Source organism: Leptodactylus fuscus, chromosome 3, assembly GCF_031893055.1.
Source record: "Leptodactylus fuscus isolate aLepFus1 chromosome 3, aLepFus1.hap2, whole genome shotgun sequence".
In the NCBI taxonomy this organism is placed as follows: domain Eukaryota; kingdom Metazoa; phylum Chordata; class Amphibia; order Anura; family Leptodactylidae; genus Leptodactylus; species Leptodactylus fuscus.
The window spans coordinates 177,335,508-177,359,322 of NC_134267.1; the positions used below are offsets into that span (position 1 = coordinate 177,335,508).

Sequence of the window (23,815 nt, forward strand, 5' to 3'; positions counted from 1 at the left end):
ACGAATCTGAGGCTGGCAGATGCCAGGAGAACTCTATGTGACTGAAGGTGTGATGACAACTGTACATTTCAGAGGAAGAAATCTATATTGCTAGACAATAAAATTACATTACAAAGTTGTCTGATATCACCTTTATAGTAACAATATGGCAACATGCACAAAAAAGATCCATAAATGGTTAAAGGAGTGTGTCACAAGAAACCAACATATCAACCCAGCCCCACAGATAGATAGCTTAGGGTTCCCTGAATCAAGTAATGTTTTCCCCTTGTGATTTGGTGCCTCCCTGCTCCGATATCATAATGGTGCCTTCATTGCTTCAAAGAGCTTAATATCTCTGCAACAGGGGCAGTCATTCACAAAGGGAAGACACTGTTAGATTCTTATGACCCTAACCTATCCATTTTCTGGACTGGGTTGATATGTTGGGTTCTGGTGACAGACTCTCTTTAAGAAGCACCTGATTGGCCTGTACAGACCCCAAGAATTACTTAGGAAGTTTACTGTAGCCAATATTAAATAAACTGAGTTAAACCGCACTCCAAAAGGGTCTGCTTCTAGTTAATTTAATTAAGATTAAGATACAACATTTCGGGTAGTGAACTCTTCGTCAGGCACCAGAAAATAGAAGAAATATACGTGACAAGCAGTTAGGGAATCCAGGGTACTCTAACTGTTTGACGCATAGCATACCGGCTCACCAGCATACCCGACTAACTGGTGCCATTCCTGACAACCTAACGGCAAACCACTTGCCTCACGTAATACTTCTTACACATATTTCATCTATTTTCTTGTTGCTTGATCTATGGGTGCCCCCAGACTTCATGCACCTACTATGAAGGGCACCTTCGACCAACATCACCTGGCTCAGAGAGGGTGGAGACTACCTAAACTGATAGCACCCTGGGGGAACTACTACAACCACCATCAGGTACCTTGCAGGCCCCCTCAGCACTCAGGAGGAGGACTGAAGCTACTACTCCCATCCTCTGGATTGCTGCAAAAGATATAGAGAATACAGTTTTAAACAAAATAAAAACTTATCTCTTAATTTATAATTTTGAGGTCTAAGATTCTTCACTGAATAAAAAAAAGTAAATCTAAATATAGGAAATTATAACAAAAAACACAACATGGTACTTAAAGTGAGTATTCACCTTCAAGTCCAGCTTAGCATGATCACATGTCATTCTGTATGCTAAGGCATTCTCCATGCAACTCAATCTTTAAATGTGAAGGTCTGGGCGCTTGGCATTGTAGATTGTGAAGGCCTATAGCTATTTAAGGATTAATCAATCATGGAGACATAACAAGAAGCTACATTGACAGTCATAAACATAGTAAAGTCTCACCGAAAGCAAAAACCACCAAGGTGTAAATAATTAAAGGCCTCTTGTCTAAACGCTTAATCCAAGCTCACATCCTGATGAAAGACGACCTAGAGCTGGGTGTAGGGACTGCCTGCTATTGTACAATGAGCTTTAGTAAATAATGCTGCAAGCAGAAGATGTACTGACTCTTACAGCACCCTTAAGAGATACCACCATACTGGAGAGACAGCCTGAAGTAGAGGAGCCCTTTAATGGAGGGGGACACACACTTACTGAGGGTGATCAAAGAACTGCGGACAGAGATCAACAAGCTAGAGAAAGAGAACAAAGAACTCAGAGGAGAACTAAGTCAGACTGGACACAATACTATATCCGGCAAGGAACGAGAGCCGAGAACTGGCATTAGATATGACCAGACACAAAAGGAAGAGATGAAGTGCAAAGGCCTGCTACGCAGAAATGTGTCCGTCCAATCCACTGACCTGCGGCAAGAACAGACAGGTACTGTACTAAGCTTCAGTTACCTGTGCATGAAAGCAAGCACAGGGGTTATTGGCGTACAAGTGTCCGTATCATTTATATTAACCTCATACCCTGGCTTATTAGTGCCAGGTACTTTATCTCTATATATAATAGACTACTTTACCTATTTTTTCCTATGATAAGCCAAATTATCCTCAGTATAAGCTAATTATAATATCATTTTAGAGAACATCTCCATAGAATATCTATTTGCCCTAGAACTCAGTCCATTTTCATTAAGGGTATACCATACTATGTACCAAGTGTGATAGAATGCAACGAAATTCAGAGTTATTACTAAAATGTTAAGTCTATAGAGGCCTCACCTAGGATATGCCTTTTATACTTGGAGCTTCTTTTGTGGTCCTTGTGCTACCTCTGCACCCCCTATGGCTGTTTTCCAGAGCAATTTGTGTCCTTATACACTTAAGATGTCCTATAAACTGCTGAGATTGATCTGGTTTGTGCGCAGAAGGAGTAAATCCCTATCACAAAGCTGTTGACAAATCAGCAATAGCAAGGGGGCTGATGGGGATGCTGACTGAGCCAGAATCTACTATGCCCAAATACTTTCTGGGTAGATCGGCCCAGTCGGTGAGATTAGGAGACCAAACTATGGAAGCCTATAATTCAGTTCATTATATTTTATTTATATGCCACAACTGCAGTGTCGGGGCCATTGGGGAGCCATTATTATTGATATGTGTCTGGGGGCCATTGGGGAGCATCACTGGGAAGCATTATTAGGTGTCTGGGGGGCAGTAGGTAGATTATTATGTGTCTCAAGGCCACAGAGAAGCATTATTAATTGTCTAGTGGCCACTGGGGAGCATTAATAGGTGTATGGGGGTTACTAGGGAGCATTAATAGGTGTATGGGGGTTACTAGGGAGCATTATTAGGTGTCTGGGTGCCACTAGGGAGGATTAGTATATGTCTTGGGGGCAACTTTAGAGCATTATAAAGTGAGGGTCGCTGGGGAGCATTACTACTTGTATATGAGCCACTGGGGAGCAGTAAGTGTCTAGGGGCAATTGGTGAGCATTATTAGACATCTGGGGGCCACTAGGGAAGATTAGTATATGTCTTGGAGGCAACTTTGGAGCATTGTAAAGTGAGGGTGCTGGTGAGCATTATACGTTGTCTGGAGGCAACTGGGGAGCATTATATTGTGTTGGACCCTTAGGAACAAGTGAAACATATTTATGTACCAAAAACAACATCTACATGGAGTTTGTATGTTCTCCCTGTGTTTGTGTAGGTTTCCTCCGGGTACCCCAGTTTCCTCCCACACTCCAAAGATATACTGATAGGAAATGTAGATGGTAAGCTCTATGTAGTGCAGTGACTGACAATATCTGTAAAGCGCTGCGGAATATGATGGCGCTATACAAGTAAGATGGTAATAAATAAATGTTTCCGTTGTAAATTCAAAAACTGCGCTAAAATCTGTTGGGTTTTTTTTTGTCTTTTGGTAAAAATTAATTGGTGGGGGAGCCCCAAGGGAAAAAAAAATCCAAGGTGGCCTCAAGTCTGAAAAGGTTGTGAAACAGTGGGTTAGAAAGTGTGTGTGCTGGATTTGGCCTACACTTTATTTAGTCATTTTGTTCTCTGTGTAGACTTTTGCACATTTGCCTTGTACAAGTATCTTTCAGGATGTCTTGTCCATATAGGATGGCCCTCCTGATCAGCAATGGTCTTTAGGTTCTTTATCTTCACTTTCTTGAAAGTAATAGTATACAATATCCACTTTAGAATGGGCTGAACTATTTGTCATTCAGCCTTCCTATATTAGTATGTTACCCCTGCCACCTAAGCCAAACCTTGAATTCTAAAGACATCATGATCTGCTCATGTATCATCCGGCCTGCTCATAGCTCATGACCTGACATATGCAGGGACACAGTGCAGACCCATACATTAGTTATCAGTCCTATACCCACAGGAAAGAATTATGTCTCCTTACGAATCTGTTTGAACTCATTATTCTTATCACACTATTCCCCAGGCGACATTGTATTTAATGTATTAAAGATGATTTCTCTGCATTGGAAATATATTTTAATTTATGTGTACGCTGGGTCAAATATATGTTGGAGAAATCATGGAAAGCTAACAGCACCTATAACAGGCATTTGTAATGCGAGAGCATTGTTACATGGCATACATTCATATTGCTATATTGTATAAAAGGTTATATCTGTATCCTGTAAATATTAGAATATTAAAGTATAAATGCTATGTATGTTTGTTCACCCCTTAACACCCTGCACCATACTATTATGTTGTGCTATAAATGCTACGTCTGTTTTTAACCCCTTAACACTTTGCACCATACTAGTACGTTGTGCTGGGTTGTAATAGTTTGGCACAGATCTGTTGCAGGCACAAGAGTTGTACCTGCTAATTCAGTTTCGGGTTGTGTCTGTATTGTACAGCCAGGACCTGGGACTAGCTATGGGAGTTGGAAAATGCTCCAACTCCTGCAAATTAACCCCTCAAATACCATGATCAAAAGTAATGAAGCCATCTAAGAGGGTTGGGGTGTATCAATGCTTTTACCCCCTCAACCCCATGTGTTGAAATTGCAGGGTTCTGAGAGCCTTGTCAACTGCTACATCAGTCAATCAATGGCTTCCTAGCTACCTTGCCCTAATACACACAGACAGGTAGTACGATAAACTGCATAGATATTTTAATATACTTTACCATGGATCAAGGAATCACTGGTTCAAGCCCCTTGTGTCAATCACCTCTTGGGTGTGATTGACATCAGGGAAGGAGGGGACTGTGAAGGAAATGTCAGTCATACCCAAGTGGAACAGACAGTGTAACTAGGGTGAAGCTGCAACCCACTATGACTTCTATTGTTTTCAAACTTTGTACCTTAACTTTTCTGTATCAGAAAGACTACAGAGTAGAAACAATGGAAAGGGAAGATCACCATATCCCCCAGCCCCTCAGATCGATGGGTTCCTTTCCCTATTACAAATAAGGATACTATCTACAATGTACTGCAATAGCATCCCTTGTGGGACAGGAACAGTTTTTTTTTTAAAAGTATAAAAGAAAGTTTCAAAAATAAGTAAAAACATATTAGATATCTCCATTTGCATATAAGTCTACAGTATCTGAAAATAGCAATAATTATCCTGCGTGGTAAACACTGTAGAAAAGAAAAAACACAATACACAAATGAATATGATTTGATCATCTTGCCCCTCTCAAAAAGTAGCAAAAAAGGGATCAAAAAGGGAGACATCCCAAAAATCGGTATCAAGAGAAACTACAACTTGCCCTGCAAATATAGAGCCCTGACATAGCTCCTGATATCAGAATATGGTGGCCCCATGCAAATGGTGTTTTATTCAGTGATAGTGGTAATAATAAAACCAATATAAATATACTATCAGTAATCATAATGACCTGCCGGACTATTTAGCTATGATATTTTGTAATGTAGAGTGAATGCATTAAAAACAAACAAAATGCAAAAAGTAATGATAAAATTGTAGATGTTTCTGTTGACTGAAAAATAAAAACAGTTTTTGAAAGACGGAGATGGAAGATGTGAAAAAAGTTACCTGGCATTAATGTCCAACCACCCTGTGCCAATAAAGGGTTAAACTAGGATCACAGAGAAAACAATCCGCAGCAGAGTTCTGTTATTGCCACTGCCATAAAAACCATCTGAAATAGGGCAATAACCTTCTTCAATAAGTGACATGACCACAAGGTGACCTGCTTTTTCTAGCATGGGTTGCTATGAAATCAGGAGGTATCTCTCTGCTGCCTGCAGATACTATTGAGACCTTCCACTTGACCTCAGGTCCCCATGCCCCCATTACCTTCCCCTAAGTTATTAGAAGCTGTTGGTGCAGCTTCCAGGACCTGTAGTGACCTCAGACAATATAATGAGTCAAGAAGGAAAGTCACCAGAGATCCCCTTTTAGCTTTATGGGAGAAAACCATTTTCCCAGGAGACATTGTTTTCACACATAGCTACAGATGGAGAAGTGTATACATTACAATTTGGTATATTAAAAATAGAAGTAATGAAAAGCATGTGTGAGCACACAAAGGAAGAAGTCTGAACATTAAGGGTCCATTCACACGGAGGAAAATGGTGAGGAATTTGGTGTGGAATTTCAGTTCTGAAAAAAAGCCTCCCATTGATTTCAATGGGTTTCTTTTTCTGCTACAAAAAGGAACCCATTGAAATCAAAGGGAGTCTTTTTTTTCAACCCTGAAATTCCACACCAAATTCCTCACCATTTTTCTCCATGTGAATGCAAAGGGGAACTGGCCAGCATATTTATGCTGCCCTAACCATCAGTGGCATGAAGAACTGACAACTAACTGAATTCTAGGCTAAGGTCCCACACATTGAATCACTGCCAAAAAATGCTGAGGAAAAGACTGTGGCGGAAATGCATCTTGGTTTTTTTCATAAGCATTTTACATAGAAAGATAAGGAAAACTCTGCAGCTTTTCTGTCTATTATACCTATATGGAAAACACCAGTTTTCCCATCTACTTTGAAGGTACTGTAATATGCAGAGTTTTTTTGCCACCGGGTTTCTACTGCAGCCAAAACTGCGCACTCGCAACGTGGGGCCCGGCCTTACTCTGAAATGTTGCAGCATTTAAGAGAAAGCAGAAGTGAATATGGGTAAACTGTAAAGCCGTGGCCACACGGTACATAAACGTAGCATGTTAACAACTGCAAAATCACCTGCTGGTAACCTACTGCCATCTACACTAACAGCATTGTGGGTAAGTTTTAAACACATTTCATCCCCATGCTGTGACTTAAACATCCAAAAATGCCAGAATTCCTGACTTCTGAAAAAGGAACCCATTGAAGTCAATGGAAGGCTTTTTTTTCAGCACTGAAATACATTTGTATTTACAAAGATGTCCGATTTTTGAAGCAGACATCTTTGTAAACGGACACTTTAGGACAGAAGTGCCTCGCAGGTTGCAGAGCGCCTCTGGAAGAAAAGCCACTCCCAGGAGGACTTCCTCAGGTACAAAGAGGCAGTTCTCACATTTAAGAACGCACTCACCGCCGCCAAGCAGGTCTACTTCACCACACTCATATCCGCACTCTCTCGCAACCCCAAACAACTATTCTCCACCTTCAACTCCCTCCTCCGTCCTCCCGCCCCCCCCTCCGACATCACTTATCTCAGCTGACGACTTCGCCTCCTACTTCAAAACTAAAATTGACACCATCAGAGACAGCCTCACCCTACTCCCCCGACAATCCATCCACCCAACTACTCGCTGCTCCCCATCCCTGACCTGTTTCTCCTCCATCACTGATGAAAAACTCTCCTCCCTAATCTCCAAATCCCACCTCACCTCCTGTGCGCTCGACCCAATTCAATCACATCTCATCCCCAAGCTCACTGAAGTTATCACTCCAGCCCTAATCCATCTCTTCAATCTATCCCTAACCAATGGATCCTTCCCCTCAGCCTTCAAACATGCCACTGTCACTCCTATACTTAAGAAACCGTCCCTGGACCCATCCTCTCCTGCCAACTATCGTCCTATCTCACTGCTCCCGTACACCTCAAAACTTCTCGAGCAACACGTCCACTCAGAACTCTCCTCCTATCTCTCGTCCAACCTGCTCTTTGACAGACTTCAGTCAGGCTTCAGACCCCGGCACTCCACTGAAACTGCCCTAACAAAAGTCACTAACGACCTGCTAACCGCCAAAGCCAAGCACCATTACTCTGTCCTCCTCCTCCTCGACCTCTCCTCTGCCTTTGATACAGTTGACCACTCCCTCCTGTTAGAAATGCTCTCATCCCTTGGTATCTCAGACCTGGCCCATTCCTGGATCTCCCATACCTCTCTGACCGCACATTCAGCGTCTCCCACTCGCACACCACCTCCTCACCACGCCCTCTCTCTGTAGGTGTCCCCCAAGGCTCCGTCCTAGGACCCCTCCTGTTCTCCATCTACACCCTTGGCCTGGGCCAACTCATAGAATCTCATGGCTTTCAGTACCATTGCTATGCTGACGACACCCAAATATATATCTCTGGACCAGACATTACCTCCCTGTTGGCCAGAGTTCCAGATTGTTTAGCGGCCGTAGCCTCCTTCCTCTCCTCCCGCTTTCTCAAACTCAACATGGAGAAAACAGAGTTTATCATCTTCAGCCCATCCTGTATGGCCCCTCCACCTGACCCATCTATCAAAGTTAATGGAACCCCACTTACCCCTGTCCCACAGGCCCAATGCCTTGGGGTAACCCTGGACTCTGACCTATCCTTCAAACCACATATTCAAACCCTCAACACCTCTTGTCGCCTCCAGCTCAAGAACATCCACCGAATCCGCTCCTTCCTCACCCCAGAAACTACCAAGATGCTCGTCCAGGCCCTCATAATCTCCCGCTTAGACTACTGCAACACCCTTCTGCATGGACTCCCGGCAAACATCCTTGCCCCCCTCCAGTCCACCTTAAACTGTGCTGCTCGCTTAATCCACCTCACCCCCCGATCTTCATCGGCTGCTCCCCTCTGCCAGTCCCTCCACTGGTTACCCATAGCCCAGCGAATTGAGTTCAAGCTACTAACGCTAACATACAAAGCCATCCACAACCTGTCCCCTCCATATATCTCTGACCTCATCTCCCGCTACCTGCCCACACGTAACCTCAGATCCTTCAACGACCTCCTACTCCGCTCTGCCCTCATCCGCTCCTCACACAACCGTCTCCAAGACTTCTCCCGTGCATCCCCCATACTCTGGAACTCCTTACCACGACACATAAGACTGACCCCCACAATCACAGGCTTCAAGAAGGCCCTGAAGACTCACCTATTCAGGAAGGCCTACAACCTCCAATAACACTATCACCGCACCACCATCTGTACAGTCTCCCCCTCTCCTTCTGTCTCTACCCCCTTCCCTCATAGATTGTAAGCCCTCGCGGGCAGGGCCCTCTACCCCACTGTGCCAGCCGATCACTGTTAGTATGATATGTACCTGTATATTTTGTGAATTGTATGTAACCCCCAAATGTAAAGCACCATGGAATTAATGGTGCTATATAAATAAACAATAATAATAAATAATAGACACGGACAGTAAAGGACACACATGGTGTCCCATTTAAAATAATGCAAATTGTAACGGACACAGCTAGTGTCCGATGCTAAAGTCCGCGCAAGATTTTGCGCGGACATTAGCGTCGGACACCGACATTAGTGTGAACGCCCATTAACAATATTGAAAGATTCAAAATGCAATTTTTTGGGGCGATTCACCTCCCATAAAAATTTTAATAAAAAGGGATCAAAACATTAGACGTTCCCTAAAATAGTGTAAAAACAAAGTAAGTCACTCAAATGAGGTTTTTTCCCTAATTCATCCCATTCTCAATTGTTTTGAGCTTCCTAGTACATCCTATGGAAAATAAATGGTATCATGGCAAAGTATAATTTGTCCTGCAAAAAATAGCCCTCATACCGCTCAGTGAATGGAAAAGTAAAAAACGTTATGGATTTTGGAAGACCAGGAGTATAAAAAAAAAATTAAATGGCTGGTTTGGGAAGGGGTTAAACCTGCAGCGTGAAAATTATTGCTTCCAGATTTACCTGTAGATTTAGCAACGTGAAGGCTGAAAACCGCAGGGCCCACAAATAAACCTACAGGTTAGCCACAGGAGAACATGCGGCAGGAGAATGTTCTTGCAATATGTGACCTTAGGGGGCGTTCACACTACCGTCTGTGTCCGACAGGTAGTGTCCGCTCCTAGTGTCTGCTCAAAATCTGGCCAGACATTAGGAGCGGACATTAGCTGTGTCCGTGACACCTGTCATTTATTTAAATGGCGATCGGGTGCGTTCTTTTGTACTCCGTGCCCTTCCTATAAACCCTACATGTCGGGTTCTTCTGTCCGCTTGAAAAGTTGGACATCTTTACATGCGGACAGTGAAGGAAGGGCACGGAGTGCAAAATAACGCACCCGATCGCCATTTAACTAAATGACAGGTGTCACGGACACAGCTAGTGTCCGCTCCTAATGTCCGGCCAGATTTTGAGCAGACAGTAGGAGCGGACACTACCTGTCGGACACAGACGGTAGTGTGAACGCTCCCTTAGCCTAATACTGTAGTAAAACTGGTTTGGATGCTATAGGTAACAACACCCGATTTGTTTTCATTTTAATAAATGGGGCTACTCCTGTTACTGTGCCACTTGATGGACAGGTCTTACCTTACACCATATACAGTAGGGAGATTTTTTTAAAAAGTGAGTAGGGGAGGAGCCAGAGGAGGGGAGCCACCCACCTGACACTTATCTCTGTGCTCGGCTATTCGCTACAGTAAATTTATGAAAAAGCAATGTTTCAGAATGAAAGGTAGTTCCTTGGAATGAGGGACCCTGTCAGTATTTGGTAACACGCCTGGTGAGGGCAGCTTAAATGTGCTGACAATTCCCCTTTAATATGTGACAAAAAAAAAAGAAACAGCATAAAGAAATTAACATTAATAATTCATCTAAAGAAAGTCCATATTTAGTTTAATGTTATTCTGCCTTACAAACTGTTATTGTTCTTTTTAGATGATACGGGGTTGTCTATGGGAATAGCACATATACACTCACCGGCCACTTTATTAGGTACACCTGTCCAACTGCTCGTTAACACTTAATTTCTAATCAGCCAATCACATGGCGGCAACTCAGTGCATTTAGGCATGTAGACATGGTCAAGACAATCTCCTGCAGTTCAAACCGAGCATCAGTATGGGGAAGAAAGGTGATTTGAGTGCCTTTGAACGTGGCATGGTTGTTGGTGCCAGAAGGGCTGGTCTGAGTATTTCAGAAACTGCTGATCTACTGGGATTTTCATGCACAACCATCTCTAGGGTTTACAGAGAATGGTCCGAAAAAGAAAAAACATCCAGTGAGCGGCAGTTCTGTGAGCGGAAATGCGTTGTTGATGCCAGAGATCAGAGGAGAATGGCCAGACTGGTTCGAGCTGATAGAAAGGCAACAGTGACTCAAATAGCCACCCGTTACAACCAAGGTAGCCAGAAGAGCATCTCTGAACGCACAGTACGTCAAACTTTGAGGCAGATGGGCTACAGCAGCAGAAGACCACACCGGGTGCCACTCCTTTCAGCTAAGAACAGGAAACTGAGGCTACAATTTGCACAAGCTCATCGAAATTGGACAATTGAAGATTGGAAAAACGTTGCCTGGTCTGATGAGTCTCGATTTCTGCTGCGACATTCGGATGGTAGGGTCAGAATTTGGCGTCAACAACATGAAAGCATGGATCCATCCTGCCTTGTATCAACGGTTCAGGCTGGTGGTGGTGGTGTCATGGTGTGGGGAATATTTTCTTGGCACTCTTTGGGCCCCTTGGTACCAATTGAGCATCGTTGCAACGCCAAAGCCTACCTGAGTATTGTTGCTGACCATGTCCATCCCTTTATGACCACAATGTACCCAACATCTGATGGCTACTTTCAGCAGGATAATGCGCCATGTCATAAAGCTGGAATCATCTCAGACTGGTTTCTTGAACATGACAATGAGTTCACTTTACTCCAATGGCCTCCACAGTCACCAGATCTCAATCCAATAGAGCATCTTTGGGATGTGGTGGAACGGGAGATTCGCATCATGGATGTGCAGCCGACAAATCTGCGGCAACTGTGTGATGCCATCATGTCAATATGGACCAAAATCTCTGAGGAATGCTTCCAGCACCTTGTTGAATCTATGCCACGAAGAATAGAGGCAGTTCTGAAGGCAAAAGGGGGTCCAACCCGTTACTAGCATGGTGTACCTAATAAAGTGGCCGGTGAGTGTATGTATTTCCGGAGGGGAGCTTTCACAAGTCCTCTGTGTGCCATTAACCCAATAATTCCTCCTGTCTGTGATTGGGTGCAGGCAGGTGTGATGTGATGATGACAGCTCACCTGCTGCTCCAAGACAGTAACTGCACAGACAGGAGAAGACCTGCCATGTGGGAACAGGCATAGGTGATACTTTTTCTAACTTTTTTGCCATGGCTTTTGTGTGTGGCACATTATGCGGGTTTGAGAACAATTTAGGGGGCATTCCTTTTCATGCTGCCATGAACCCAAATTATTCCTTTGCTACGGACATAGAAAGTCAGTCGTAGCGGAATAAGGTCCATTACTGACTGACGTATAAATTCAATATGTCTGTCACTAATGGGTTAAATCAGCAGTCATAACTTATGTATATCAAGTTAGTAAACTTGGAAAATAGAAACGTAAATAAGATACTGTACGTTACTATGATATACATACATGTGCACAGCTTGTTACAGTCACAGCACAGCCGTGCACCTGTTTGTCCATCACATGACCATGGACTGTACATCACATGACGGTTGACTGTACATCACATGACCATGGACTGTACATCACATGACCATGGACTGTACATCACATGACCATGGACTGTACATCACGTGACCATGGACTGTACATCACATGACCATGGACTGTACATCACGTGACCATGGACTGATTTTATCCACTGGAAGTAAACAATGAATGACAGCAAGCAGAGATCTGGAAAACCGTGAGGAATTAATACAGAAAGTGTATTGGAAAATTTTACAACTTTTCATAATACAGTGGAAACAATATCATTTATTTGCTGAAACCGAACAATCCCTTTAATATGGATGTGACATACAGTATGAAAGATATACGAATATAAACATTATATATAGTGTGATAACAATAAGCACATCCATAGCAATGTGACAACTGGTAATATAAATGATTACCCCAAATAACTCTGTTTTCCCTCCAGGTACTGCGATGACTGTCCGCCGGTATTCTATGTCCTCTCTCCTTTCAAGTTCTGAACATTTTAAACACAGTGCACACATGAAAAGACATTCAAGTACCGAAACACTGTCAGGACCAAGACCGAACCAAAAGTCAGACACTGATCTTCAGTTAGCCAAAGAGGAGCAAACTGCTGCTGAAATGCTGGTTACCAATATCCCCAAGACAAGATCATTCCAGCAATATATGCACAAGTGCAGGTAACAGTCCATGCTGCCCGGCTGGTTATATGTATAAATCTGTATAAATTACAAGATTCCTAATCCTTTTTAATGTTATATATTATGACAGTGTTTTTCTGTCCCATTTCTCAAGTCCTGCATCCAACAAGTAACATTATACCATGGAGGGAAATCCTGCAGTGTTCACTGAACTTAATGTGGTCACCTACAAAGAAATGCCCTGGGGTCAAGTCAAAAAATGTAAAATAAAATATCAGAATTTTTGAGATAAACAGTGTTCTGAGATGAGATTTGGACTCTTTGGGGGAATTGATCAACTCATGTACATCTGTTTCTAGCAAAGATGGGTGTTAATGTGGAAGATCTTTGGTGCACGGACCATTTTTTAACACCAAACATGTACCACATCCCCAGTCACATGATGTGAATGGCGGAAGAGCGGGGCGGAGGAGCAGGTCAGAGAGGGGCGGGCTGGTGCAGAGATATTTCATCCTGACATATTTATTACAACTCTCGCCAGTGCATGGCTGCCAGAGCTTCTTGCAACAGTCAGTGGTTTTACCTAGACAGGTACAAGTCTAACCATTTATCTCATCACTAGTTAGAGGGATTATTTGGGGAATACTAAGTTTACCAGTGCTATTCCCCGCACTTGTAAAACTTCATTACTTTATATATTAGCTGGTCCCCCCCAAAACTCTGAAGCTTACCTTTGCAGAGAGCAGCTGGGGAGGCCAGAAATTTTGTTCCTCTGCCTTCCCTTCTGATCTCCATCCACATGACCAAGCTCAAAGGACCTGCAGCTGGAGTAGAGGGGAGTCATACATGTCAGACAGAGAGGCAGTGCTGACACAGTCCAGAGCTCTGCAGGGCTCTTCAAAGGTAACTTTGATTTATGAAGACTGGCAGTTTTGACGCTCATAGTTGGCAGAGATTTCCAGCATCATTTACAACAGATTTCTGCCATAAATTATATTAAATCTGGCACTTAGGAAAGTGGTATAAGTGGTGGAAAAAAGAAAAGTTGTAATTTTTTTTTTCATAAAAAAAGCAGGTGTGCTAAGTAGGAGAGGGAAGAAAGACGCTGCCTCCATGTGAGCAAAACAATCAATTGACACAACGTGCCGATTCCTTAGATCCCTCAGCATCTGTCTTTAGTGGAGTCATGAGGCCCTTATACATTATATGGTCGGCCAAACCCACTGACATCAGCTGGTGCAGCCGACGCGCCCGTGCACACAGATTAAGGCTGGTCGTACACAGTCCGCAAGTTGCTGATCATCAACATAGACTCTGCAGACGCCCGTAAACTGCTGCACATGCCCATAGAGTTCTATGGGCGAGTCTGTGCAGTGCCGCAATTCATGGCCATTACGGACTATAAATTGCGGACCATGGTTGCGGCCCAGCCACACCACGGATAAAATATCCGGTGGTGCAAGAGGCCGCATTGAATATAATGTGTCCTCAAATGGTCCGCAACTGGAAAGCAAATAAAAAAGCATTAAAGAGTATGCCAAGGGGTAAGTGTGCATTAACAGTGGTACCCCACAGGAGAGGGGTAGTCTTAAACAGCGACTATATCCCAAACTCTATATTTTTTTACTGGAAAATTTGGGGGTTGTCTTTTATGCCCAGTCATCTTATATGCCAGAAAATACGGCACATTAGTACTTTAAGACTAACATGGTTATTCTTTCAGCCTGGAATCACTTCATATAGTACGTTTGCAAAAATTTGGACTAGATTCTTTACTGGCACCTGTTACTGTTTATGACAAAAATAAATTCAGAGTTGCATTATGAATGCCGCCAACCCCTGAGGAACTATATTGACTTATAGTGGCGTCCTTTAGTGTCTCTTAAACTATTCGTCATGTTGACAGTCTCAAATAAACGGATCCCAAAGTAAGTGGTATCTGGTTATGATTTGTGCTATCAGAAGAAGCAGTCCCAAGCAAATATATCCTTTTAGAGAAAGTAGCATAGCACCCACCTATATATGGATTATTTTTGGTTTGGTAATAGCGTGCTTGGCTACTACACTGTGTACAGAAACAGAAGTGGAGGCCTCCATGACCCCTGTCATCTTATATGTATGTCCTATTCTAGGGATACCTAGTGGAAGAATGCAGAGAACGTGGGAGTAATAGGCCGTCACAACTGGACATTGTGGCTGCAAGCAACTCGCCAAGACCTCTAGTACTCCTCAGAGACTAGTACAATGATGATCAGGGTGGTTGTGTTAGCATTCTCCCTGGGCACTTACTAGTAACTAGAGTAATCCTCCATAAGCCTGATGGTTGTTGGGGTGGCCTTAATAGTAGTGCAGGATTGAATGAAAAAAGGTGCAAAAATGTAGAGTTTACTGAAGTAAGGTAGGTGAGCAGCAAATAACAATCTTCCACAGAATGGAGACACAAGCTTGGTAGTTGGAGGTGAGGTTTGGTGATGTATTTTCTTGGGTTTCAGTCAGTCTCCTTTAAAGTGTGCTCTTCCCTCTTCTACAAATGCAAATACTTACAATTGTACAAGCTATGGGGTGCACCTACTGTCCCCTATAAGCTGTACAACCTTTCATCTCCCTATGCAAGTGATGCCATCGATCCCTCTCTATAGATTGATCTCAGCAGCCCCATGAGCAATGTCATGTGCGTGGACTCATTGGTTATGGTTATGTCATTGTCTGCGGACCTTTAGGCACTCCATATACCATCATATGCTGCCTCCTGTGGCCTCCTCATTCTTACCTAGAAGCAATACCTCTATGGGGGAACCCTTTGTAGCAGCATGCGCCGGATCATTCCATGATGTGTATTCTCATAGATTTCTACAGAATCAGATAAAAACTCTGTGTGTCTCTGCGCTATCTTTGAAGCTTTCTGCTCATGAATAGATGTCCTTGTAGTTTCTGCTTTCTTTGTATGTTATTAACAAGTGAACATTTCTACGTAATTACATTTTATCAGGCTACATTGACCGCTTTAGAGGTGTTTTACTTCTGATTCAATTTAGCTTACATTATCACTCGGGTAATTAAGTCTATTCATTTGTGAAGCTTCTAGCACTTGTGTGCATATGGGTTGACAGATGAAGATTGATTGTATAGCAATTGCTGTTTTTCTTCTTTGACGAAGAAACAAATGGAATTATATTATCTTAAAAAGCCGACATTCTGCTCTAAAATCTGTTAGATACTATTGTTACGCTCTCAAAACGAAATGGCTCACTAGTGTGAATGGTGCCAGGACATGCAAATGAGCAAAGTGTGGATAATTCTAAATTACAAATCATGCCATTTGCCAACATAGCCTGCCAGTCAATGTTCTAATGCTTAGCATTGTGGTAATACTGATGCCAACTACTAGTCAATGGCCTATGAAAGCATGGGAGCCCTCTATAATATACTGAATTACTGCATACACTTTGTGGTTAGATTAAAGTCCTTTACAATAACCCGAGCAAACAAATATCATACAATGGATGTATCCTTCCCTTTATTATACAATTACACAAAAATGAAACATTACAGAGGATCTGTCTCCTCTCCCGATATTTCTGTTTCAGTGAATTTCCTACAATGTACGAAATCTGGAGCATCTTTTCTTATAGCTCTGTAATGTGCTGTCCCTCTGTTATACATCCTAGAACTTTAGCAATAAACTGGGTGTTTCCATTTTGGTGTCCGTGCACAATCTGACCCTGTAAAATGTATGAACATCTAAGGTTAATAGTAATGTCACTTGGGTGAAATTGGTTGTGATGTTGAATGCCACTGATCTAATGTAAAAAAAATTCCTTTACTACCTTGCTTTCTTTCAGAAGATATGATCACATGGCCAGGCCAAATGGGCAAGTGCAGCAGAAGCTTAAAGTGTATAACGCTGTTTGTCATAAATGCGTCCATGTGAATGTAAGAAACTTTGTAGTTTATCTTATTAAAGGAATAGGTTTCCTTCACCTATTAGCAGTGGCGTAACTACTGAGGTAGCAGGGGTAGCAGCTGCCACAGGGCCTGGGACATTAGGGGCCTGGCAGCTGTTACCGCTGCATGTTTTTTTCGTTTTTTTTTAATAGGCCGTTACCGGCTGCAGTTACTCCAGCCAGTAACGGGCCCTATATACTTACTGATCTTGGCAGGGGCCAGGATTGGTAAGTGACGGCGCGGGCCCCACAAGCACTATTATACTCAGGGGTCTTTTCGGACCCCTGAATATAACGATTGGAGGCTCGGGAAAGGTAAGATAACATAATAAACTGTGATACTTACCTCTCCAGGCAGGCTTCGGCCTACTTATGTGACGTCATATGACCCGCGACGCAGGGTCCCGGTTACATGATGTCCCAGAAGATGGCCCGACGGCGACATAGAATGCAGGGGAGTCGGGAGATAGGTAAGTAACAGTAGTTTGTTATGTTTGTATCCCTCTGGGTCTCCGATTATTATACTCTGAAAAGACCCCAGAGTATAATAATTGTTCATGTGTGTCCACAATGGGACACAATACTGTGTACTGGGGCCACTATGGGGACATAATACAGTGTGCAGGGGCCAATATGGGGTATTATAGTGTGTGCAGAAATGCGCGAGGGGGGGGTTGGTGGCAGGGGTCAGTTGGTTGAGGTCTTCAACATCAAAAGTTTGCTACGGGGCCCCACCATTCCTAATTACACCACTACCTATTAGAATTAGTCTGCTTTCCTTCTCCTTTCTTTTGCTTAGGCCAATCTTTAGCCTCAGTGCTGAACAAATGCTGTATGCTTGGCAGCCTAGCTGTATTCTGCTATCAGGACATCAGCTTCATAGAGAATGAATATAGTGGCAGTAAACATTGCCTCTTTGCCACTGGTCATTGCCCCTTTCCCATGGGTGAGTCTGTCTCCTATTGACATTATTATGATTAGCAGAGGTAATTGTCACTCAAATGATCAAACATAGGTTATAACATTTAATGATGGGACATCTCCGTTAAGTAGCTTTTATCAGTTTTTAAACCAATTTACAGTAATACAAATATATTTTATTTTAAAATCAAAGTGGCTGCTCATAAATATCCAATAGTTGCTCCAACCTTGTAAAGTCATCTTAAAGGGGTCATCCCATCTCAAGGATCCTATCTATACTGGTAGCTTATGTAAATTGAAGACTTTTCCTAAATATATTGCTTTAGAAATGCTGCTTTGTTTTCCTGCTATGTGAACTTATTCCTCCCATTGTTTACACAGAGTTTCCATAACCATGGGCCTGGGAGATAGGACAAGTGACATCACTTACTCAGTGCCAGGACAATTCGTTCAGTTAATTGCAGTTTGCTGATAAAGCCTGGTCGGTTATCTCTCTATGTAAACACACAGATAACACTGAGTCCATCCTGTACAAGAATCTGCATATCTGATCTGCTGAAGGATTGTGATACAGGAAGTGAGAAGAAGAGACAGCAGGCAAACTGCTGAAACAAGTGGATGGGAAACCCCTTTAAGGTCTTACATAAACTGTTTAGCGGCATTGAATGGATTTGGTTGAGTATTTCATTCAACCTGTCCACAATCTCCATCTCATAGATTTGGAAGACAAACCCTTTAAGCAAATTTGCACCTAAGTAATAATGTTAAAACTGGATATTAACTAAATAGAGACTGTTTCTTACATTATCTAAATATAATATAATGGCAAATTTTATTAAAATGGTTATGGAAGCTTTTCTACCCAACAGATGGGCTGTAGAGTCAGTGATTCATTCTAATAATCTATTTTCCATTACAATGAGGAGCGAAGCCATATGTCTCATGGCTTTCTCTCAATCAACATTGCAGGATAATAGGATAGACTAGAGTCTTCTATCTTCAGGTCAGGTTCTAATCAGAAAAAAAATGGTGGCATTTGCCATTAGCGCACAACCCACACATGATTGTGTACCAGACTGGCCCCCATACCGGGGAGGACATGCCACCAATACCATTGCATTGTACAATCAATTTATCATCCAAGTGTGCCCAATTACATATAAGAAATAAATTAGAAACACTCTTTAGAAATGTGTCGCCTGCATTTCTAGATATGACTAATTTATAATGACACTGTTATGGATCTGGCCCGTGACGCTTATAAGGTATTTGTATAGAAATTGGTTCATGGCAGAAGAGGATCTGCTTCTTAATCTCTGTCACCTGAAGCTTACAGGCCACAATCGGAAATGACAGACAGTTTTAACCTAAGAGATGGAGAATGCTTTTTATCTACTTGCTTTGAAATGCAATTCATATTAATCTATTGAAATACTGAAACCAGGCTGAAATACGTAGCAGTCAGAATCCTAATCTCCCATTCCCCAACATATATATATATATATATATATATATATATATATATATAATTTTCTCTTCCTTCGTACTTTTTAGCAGTCTATATATCTAAATAGAATTGTTAGTTACTTAAGCTACTTCCTATTAATTATAGTATTGTAGTTTGTCATGAATTTTCAGAAACAATCCCAGCAAAGTTTTCTTGTACAGGATTGAAAAGGTTAATGTTTTCATAAAGGTGCGTTGGTATTTGGTTCCAGGGTTCCTTAAATGTACAGATGACACATTTACTAACCATGACTAGAACAAGAATAGATTGCTTGGGACTGTATGTCTAGGCATTAAATGTCACTATGAATATATAGGAATTCCTTTTATATATAATGTTATTAATCAGCTTTTTCCTACAGTGTGCAGAAGAGTCCAAAAACAGGCTATGGGCTAAGTCTATTTGTAATTCTTCCAATCATTTCTAACAATAATTGGTGTTGTCAAGTATTAGTGTTGTACATAGAGCATAAAATGGGTCCCCCATTATGGCGCCCTGTTTTGCAGCACAGGACATAAGGGTCTGGTGTTAGATTTCACCACCATCCTTTTTGGCTAATACCAGTGTTCAAAGAGATAGCCAGGGAGATTCTGGAAATGAAATTGCAGGTAACAGATCAATATCAGTTGGAATCTATCAATCTATCACATAACCATTTAGGTGTGTGGAGTCTTATTAAGCCATGAGCGCTCCACTGTGCAAAGGAACATGGGAAGAATATGCAAATCTGACTTCCATGATGTAATTAGGAAGCCAGTGCCTCAAGAATGCACACCAATAGAGGGCGCTCACTGAGAATGTTTGGTTTGCTTGACTGAGACTCTGTCTTTCTAATTACATCATGGAAGATAGACTTGCACATTCTCAGTCAGCGCCCTCTATTGGTGTGCATACTTGATGCACTGGCTTCCTAATTACATCATGAAAAGTCAGATCTGCATATTCTTCCTATCTATCACATAATGAATTGAAAACAAAAAAACTTTGCAAGTCTTCAGTAGGTGATACCTTTTTTAATGGCTAACTCATAATGATGACAGAATATGACGTTTCGAAGCTTTCCTCTGAGCTTCTTCTTCAGATATAACTAAAAAACACTCTGTAGAGGCTGCATATTTATAACTGGACACAGGGCTAGAATTACAGGAGGGAGGGGGGGAAGAGGCTAGTTACTATATACTTATAACAACAAACAATCAATTGCCAGATCCCCTAGTTCTTATCTTAATGGCTGTCTTAATGATGTGTATAAAAAGACATAAACCCACGTGAGATGTTCATCCCATTGTCCAACGTCTGGAATAGGGTCATGGCCTTGTACTCATAAATCAGTCGCTGTTTCCTTGATTTAAAGTTCCCTTTTAAGATCAAGATTTTCATGTCATTGATGATGCTGTGGTGTTCCTGGCAAAAATGATTTGGCACGGGAAGATCAGTTCTCTGTTGTTTGATTGTATGGCGATGTGAATTAATTCTCATTCTGAGTTTCTGACCAGTCTCTCCAACATACAGATTTTCAGTGGAACATTTGGTGCAAATGATCAAATACACCACATTAGGTGTGTTACAGGTGAACGTACCTGGCATTTTATATTCCCTGTTAGAGTTTGGTATCTCTATCTTGTCAGTGGTCAGTATGTGGGGGCAGGTTTTGCACCTCTTCTGTCCACATGGGAATGTTCCTTTGTTTCCTTTTTACATAATGAATTGAATGCAAGAATGCAATATTCCCCTGCTGTTCTGCTCCAGGTTGGGGTATGTTCACATAATGAAATTGTCAAGTGGATTCTGGCGCAAATTGTGTGACAAAATTCATGTGAAATCTGGATTACACTCATGAGAATATGGATTCTGCAGCCTTCAAATGCATGAAAAATTTTCACACACACGGATTATAGATCACACGGGAAAATACATGTTGCAGAAATAAGTGACCTGTGACTTTGGGCAGAGAAAATGACAATGGGGCTAATCTTCATGTGGATACATGGCGACCCAAGCTGCATACCCATGGCAAAAAAATTGAGGGTTAAACTCAGATTTGTGGTGTGGAAAAAAAACTACACATTGGATTTTAACCCCTCCTAACCACATCCATTACTTGATTTTTGTTTTTTACTCCCTGCTTTCCAAAAGCCATAACGTTCTTTTTACGTTTACGTTAATCCGAACCAAATGAGGGTTTAATTTTTGCAGGACCAATTGTACTTTGTAATTATAGCATTTAATATTCCATAAACTGTACTGGCAAGCTGGAAAATTAAAGAATGGGGTGGAATTAGAGAAAACCTGCATCCACACCACTTTCTTATAGGTTATCATGGGGTCCATGTTTTTTCCGCACGGTGTCCGCACGAGTGATGTGGAGAGAAAAGTACTTTAAGAACTACTTTTGTCTCTGCATGATTTGTGGACTCCCTGCACGGACTACTGAACGCAGGTGTGAACCAGGCCTGACCTATATTCTGCACTACATTACAATTACGGCAATACCAATTTTTTTTACGTTATAACACCTTTATTTCTTGAAGTTGCTGTCTTCTGACACCTGTAACTTTTTATATTTTTAATACATGGAGCTGTATAAGGCGTCTTCTATTGTGGGGGCAGATTTACTTTTCATTTATACCATTTTGGGGGATGTCTAATGTGTCAATTGCTTTTCATCAAAAAATTTTTAGAAAGTGGTTTGGTCATTTTGACTTCCGAAATAGGAAATATTATTTTACATGTTTGTAGTTCATACATTTTCAGATGCTGGGATACCCAATTTTTTATGTTTGATTTTATTTATTTTTATTTTATTTGAGATCTAGGCAAAAGAGGGTGATTTTAATTTTTAGGTTTTTGGGGTTTTTTTTTTAAACATGTTTGAAACTTATTAAGATATATTATATTTTGATATGTCGCCGTTTATCAGACTGATTTCTCCCTGCCTTCACTCAGTCTGTTATCACTAATAGAATCCATATCTACAGAAGAGACAGACTGTCAGCCTCACACACAGGGCACGCACCTCTCTCTGGATTTGGATTCCACTAGTGTAATAGGACATGTTTTTCCACAAAATCATAGTTTCTTATTGATGTGATATGACAGGGTTAATGTCTTACTGATCAGTCTATATGTATTTCTTGTACATCTGTTCACTCTGTGGCTTTGTCTGTATGTCTGTACTAGACTGCTCACTCTATTAGTAGATAAGAATTTCTTCTAATTCTGTTCCCATAAATGGTTATTTTATAAGCTGACTGCTCCGAGCTGTGCTGCTTGTATTTATCTAATTATCTGCTACATCCTGTATCCAGACAGGGTGGGTGGCATGCATTGTCCGAACCAAGTGGCAACTGCTGGAGCGCACCTTCATGAGGCAACGCCTCATGCGGCACCTCATGGAATAAACTGAGGGCAGATTTTTTTTTTTTTTTTAATCGGCAGCTACTTGTTGTTTTTTTTTTCAATAAGCAGCTACCAATAATTTTTAGTCACCTGTCCATGGTCCTGTCCTGGCTGCCCTCTACAGCCTCTTCTAGATGGCATTACATTTATGTTATTATGCTGAAAAATGCTGGGATTCTACGTTTAGGTCTTGGCATTCTGTAGCATTTGTTGCAGTGCACCTTGGAGGTGGCAAAAAAGGACAACCAGGACTGGACTGTAGACAGATAAGTAAGATTTACCAACCACTACTCCATGTGGGGTTTGGGGGATCATATACTGTGTGTGTGTGTGTGTGTGTGTTTGGGGGGGGGGTAAAAATAGGGGATCATATACTGTGTGAGTGAGGGCCATAAAAAGGGGTCATATACTGTGTGAGGACCTTAAATATATATTTGTTTTTTGTCTTCTTAGGGGCAGAGTAAAGGCTGTCACTTTTATGCTGCCAATGGATATGAGAGAATACGAAGAAAATCAGATGACTTTCCAGAATCCTCAAAATCAAAGCACAAATCACTTGAGTACGATAATAGAAAAGGATCCATGACCTGGTGAATTTTTTAAGACCACCTGACACATAGTGATGAGCAGCCATTATATTGATAGCTGCTCTAGGGTTACATTATGTGAACAGTGCTCTGGCAGCCTGCCTTCTCATATGGACAAAACCATTGCTTTGGGTCACTGGTCCTTTGTTATTTGAAACCAGTGTCACTTCAAAAACGTATTATGTTGTGATCTTACATATAACTCTGCACTGATCTAGCATTTCTTCCGTTTCAAGGGCTAGTTAATTAAATGGACAAGAATTCTTCAGTAATGCTCGAGTATTTGTATAAGTAGAAGCGAAAAACTCCTTTACCAATCCATAACAACTCTTCGCCCTAAGCTTCTTACCACTGTTTGTTTCTTACATATCTACTGTCCAGCACATATGCTTCTAACATAGCCTAGGACTGACAGCCATCTTCCATTCCTGACCTAACAGAATATCATACATGTTGGATATCAGGTTATGTGACATGTTGTATATATTCACATATGGAATGTTGTACGTGTTGTTTTGAGATATAACTTTACAGGGATTGTTCAGGATCAGAAAACATGGTTGATGCTCTCCA

At 41.7% G+C, this 23,815-nt stretch overlaps 1 protein-coding gene across 1 annotated transcript; it reads left to right on the top strand.

The window, feature by feature from the left end:
• Nucleotides 1-1,534: 1,534 nt before the first annotated feature.
• CCDC195 (coiled-coil domain containing 195) lies at nt 1,535-23,241 on the top strand. The gene is made up of 3 exons (XM_075268858.1): nt 1,535-1,835; nt 12,686-12,923; nt 23,109-23,241. Exons 1-3 carry the CDS (start codon nt 1,586-1,588, stop codon nt 23,239-23,241), a joined length of 621 nt encoding a protein of 206 aa, XP_075124959.1. The 5' UTR covers nt 1,535-1,585.
• The last annotated feature ends 574 nt before the right edge of the window (nt 23,242-23,815 follow it).

What these genes read in the sequence shown, in the direction of transcription:
- CCDC195 (XM_075268858.1), top strand. Translation starts at nt 1,586, where the DNA reads ATGGAGGGGGACACACACTTACTGAGGGTGATCAAAGAACTGCGGACA. An exon ending in CCTGCGGCAAGAACAGACAG is followed by an intron (nt 1,836 to 12,685) that starts GTACTGTACTAA and finishes TTTTCCCTCCAG; the next exon opens with GTACTGCGATGACTGTCCGC. An exon ending in CAATATATGCACAAGTGCAG is followed by an intron (nt 12,924 to 23,108) that starts GTAACAGTCCAT and finishes TTGTCTTCTTAG; the next exon opens with GGGCAGAGTAAAGGCTGTCA.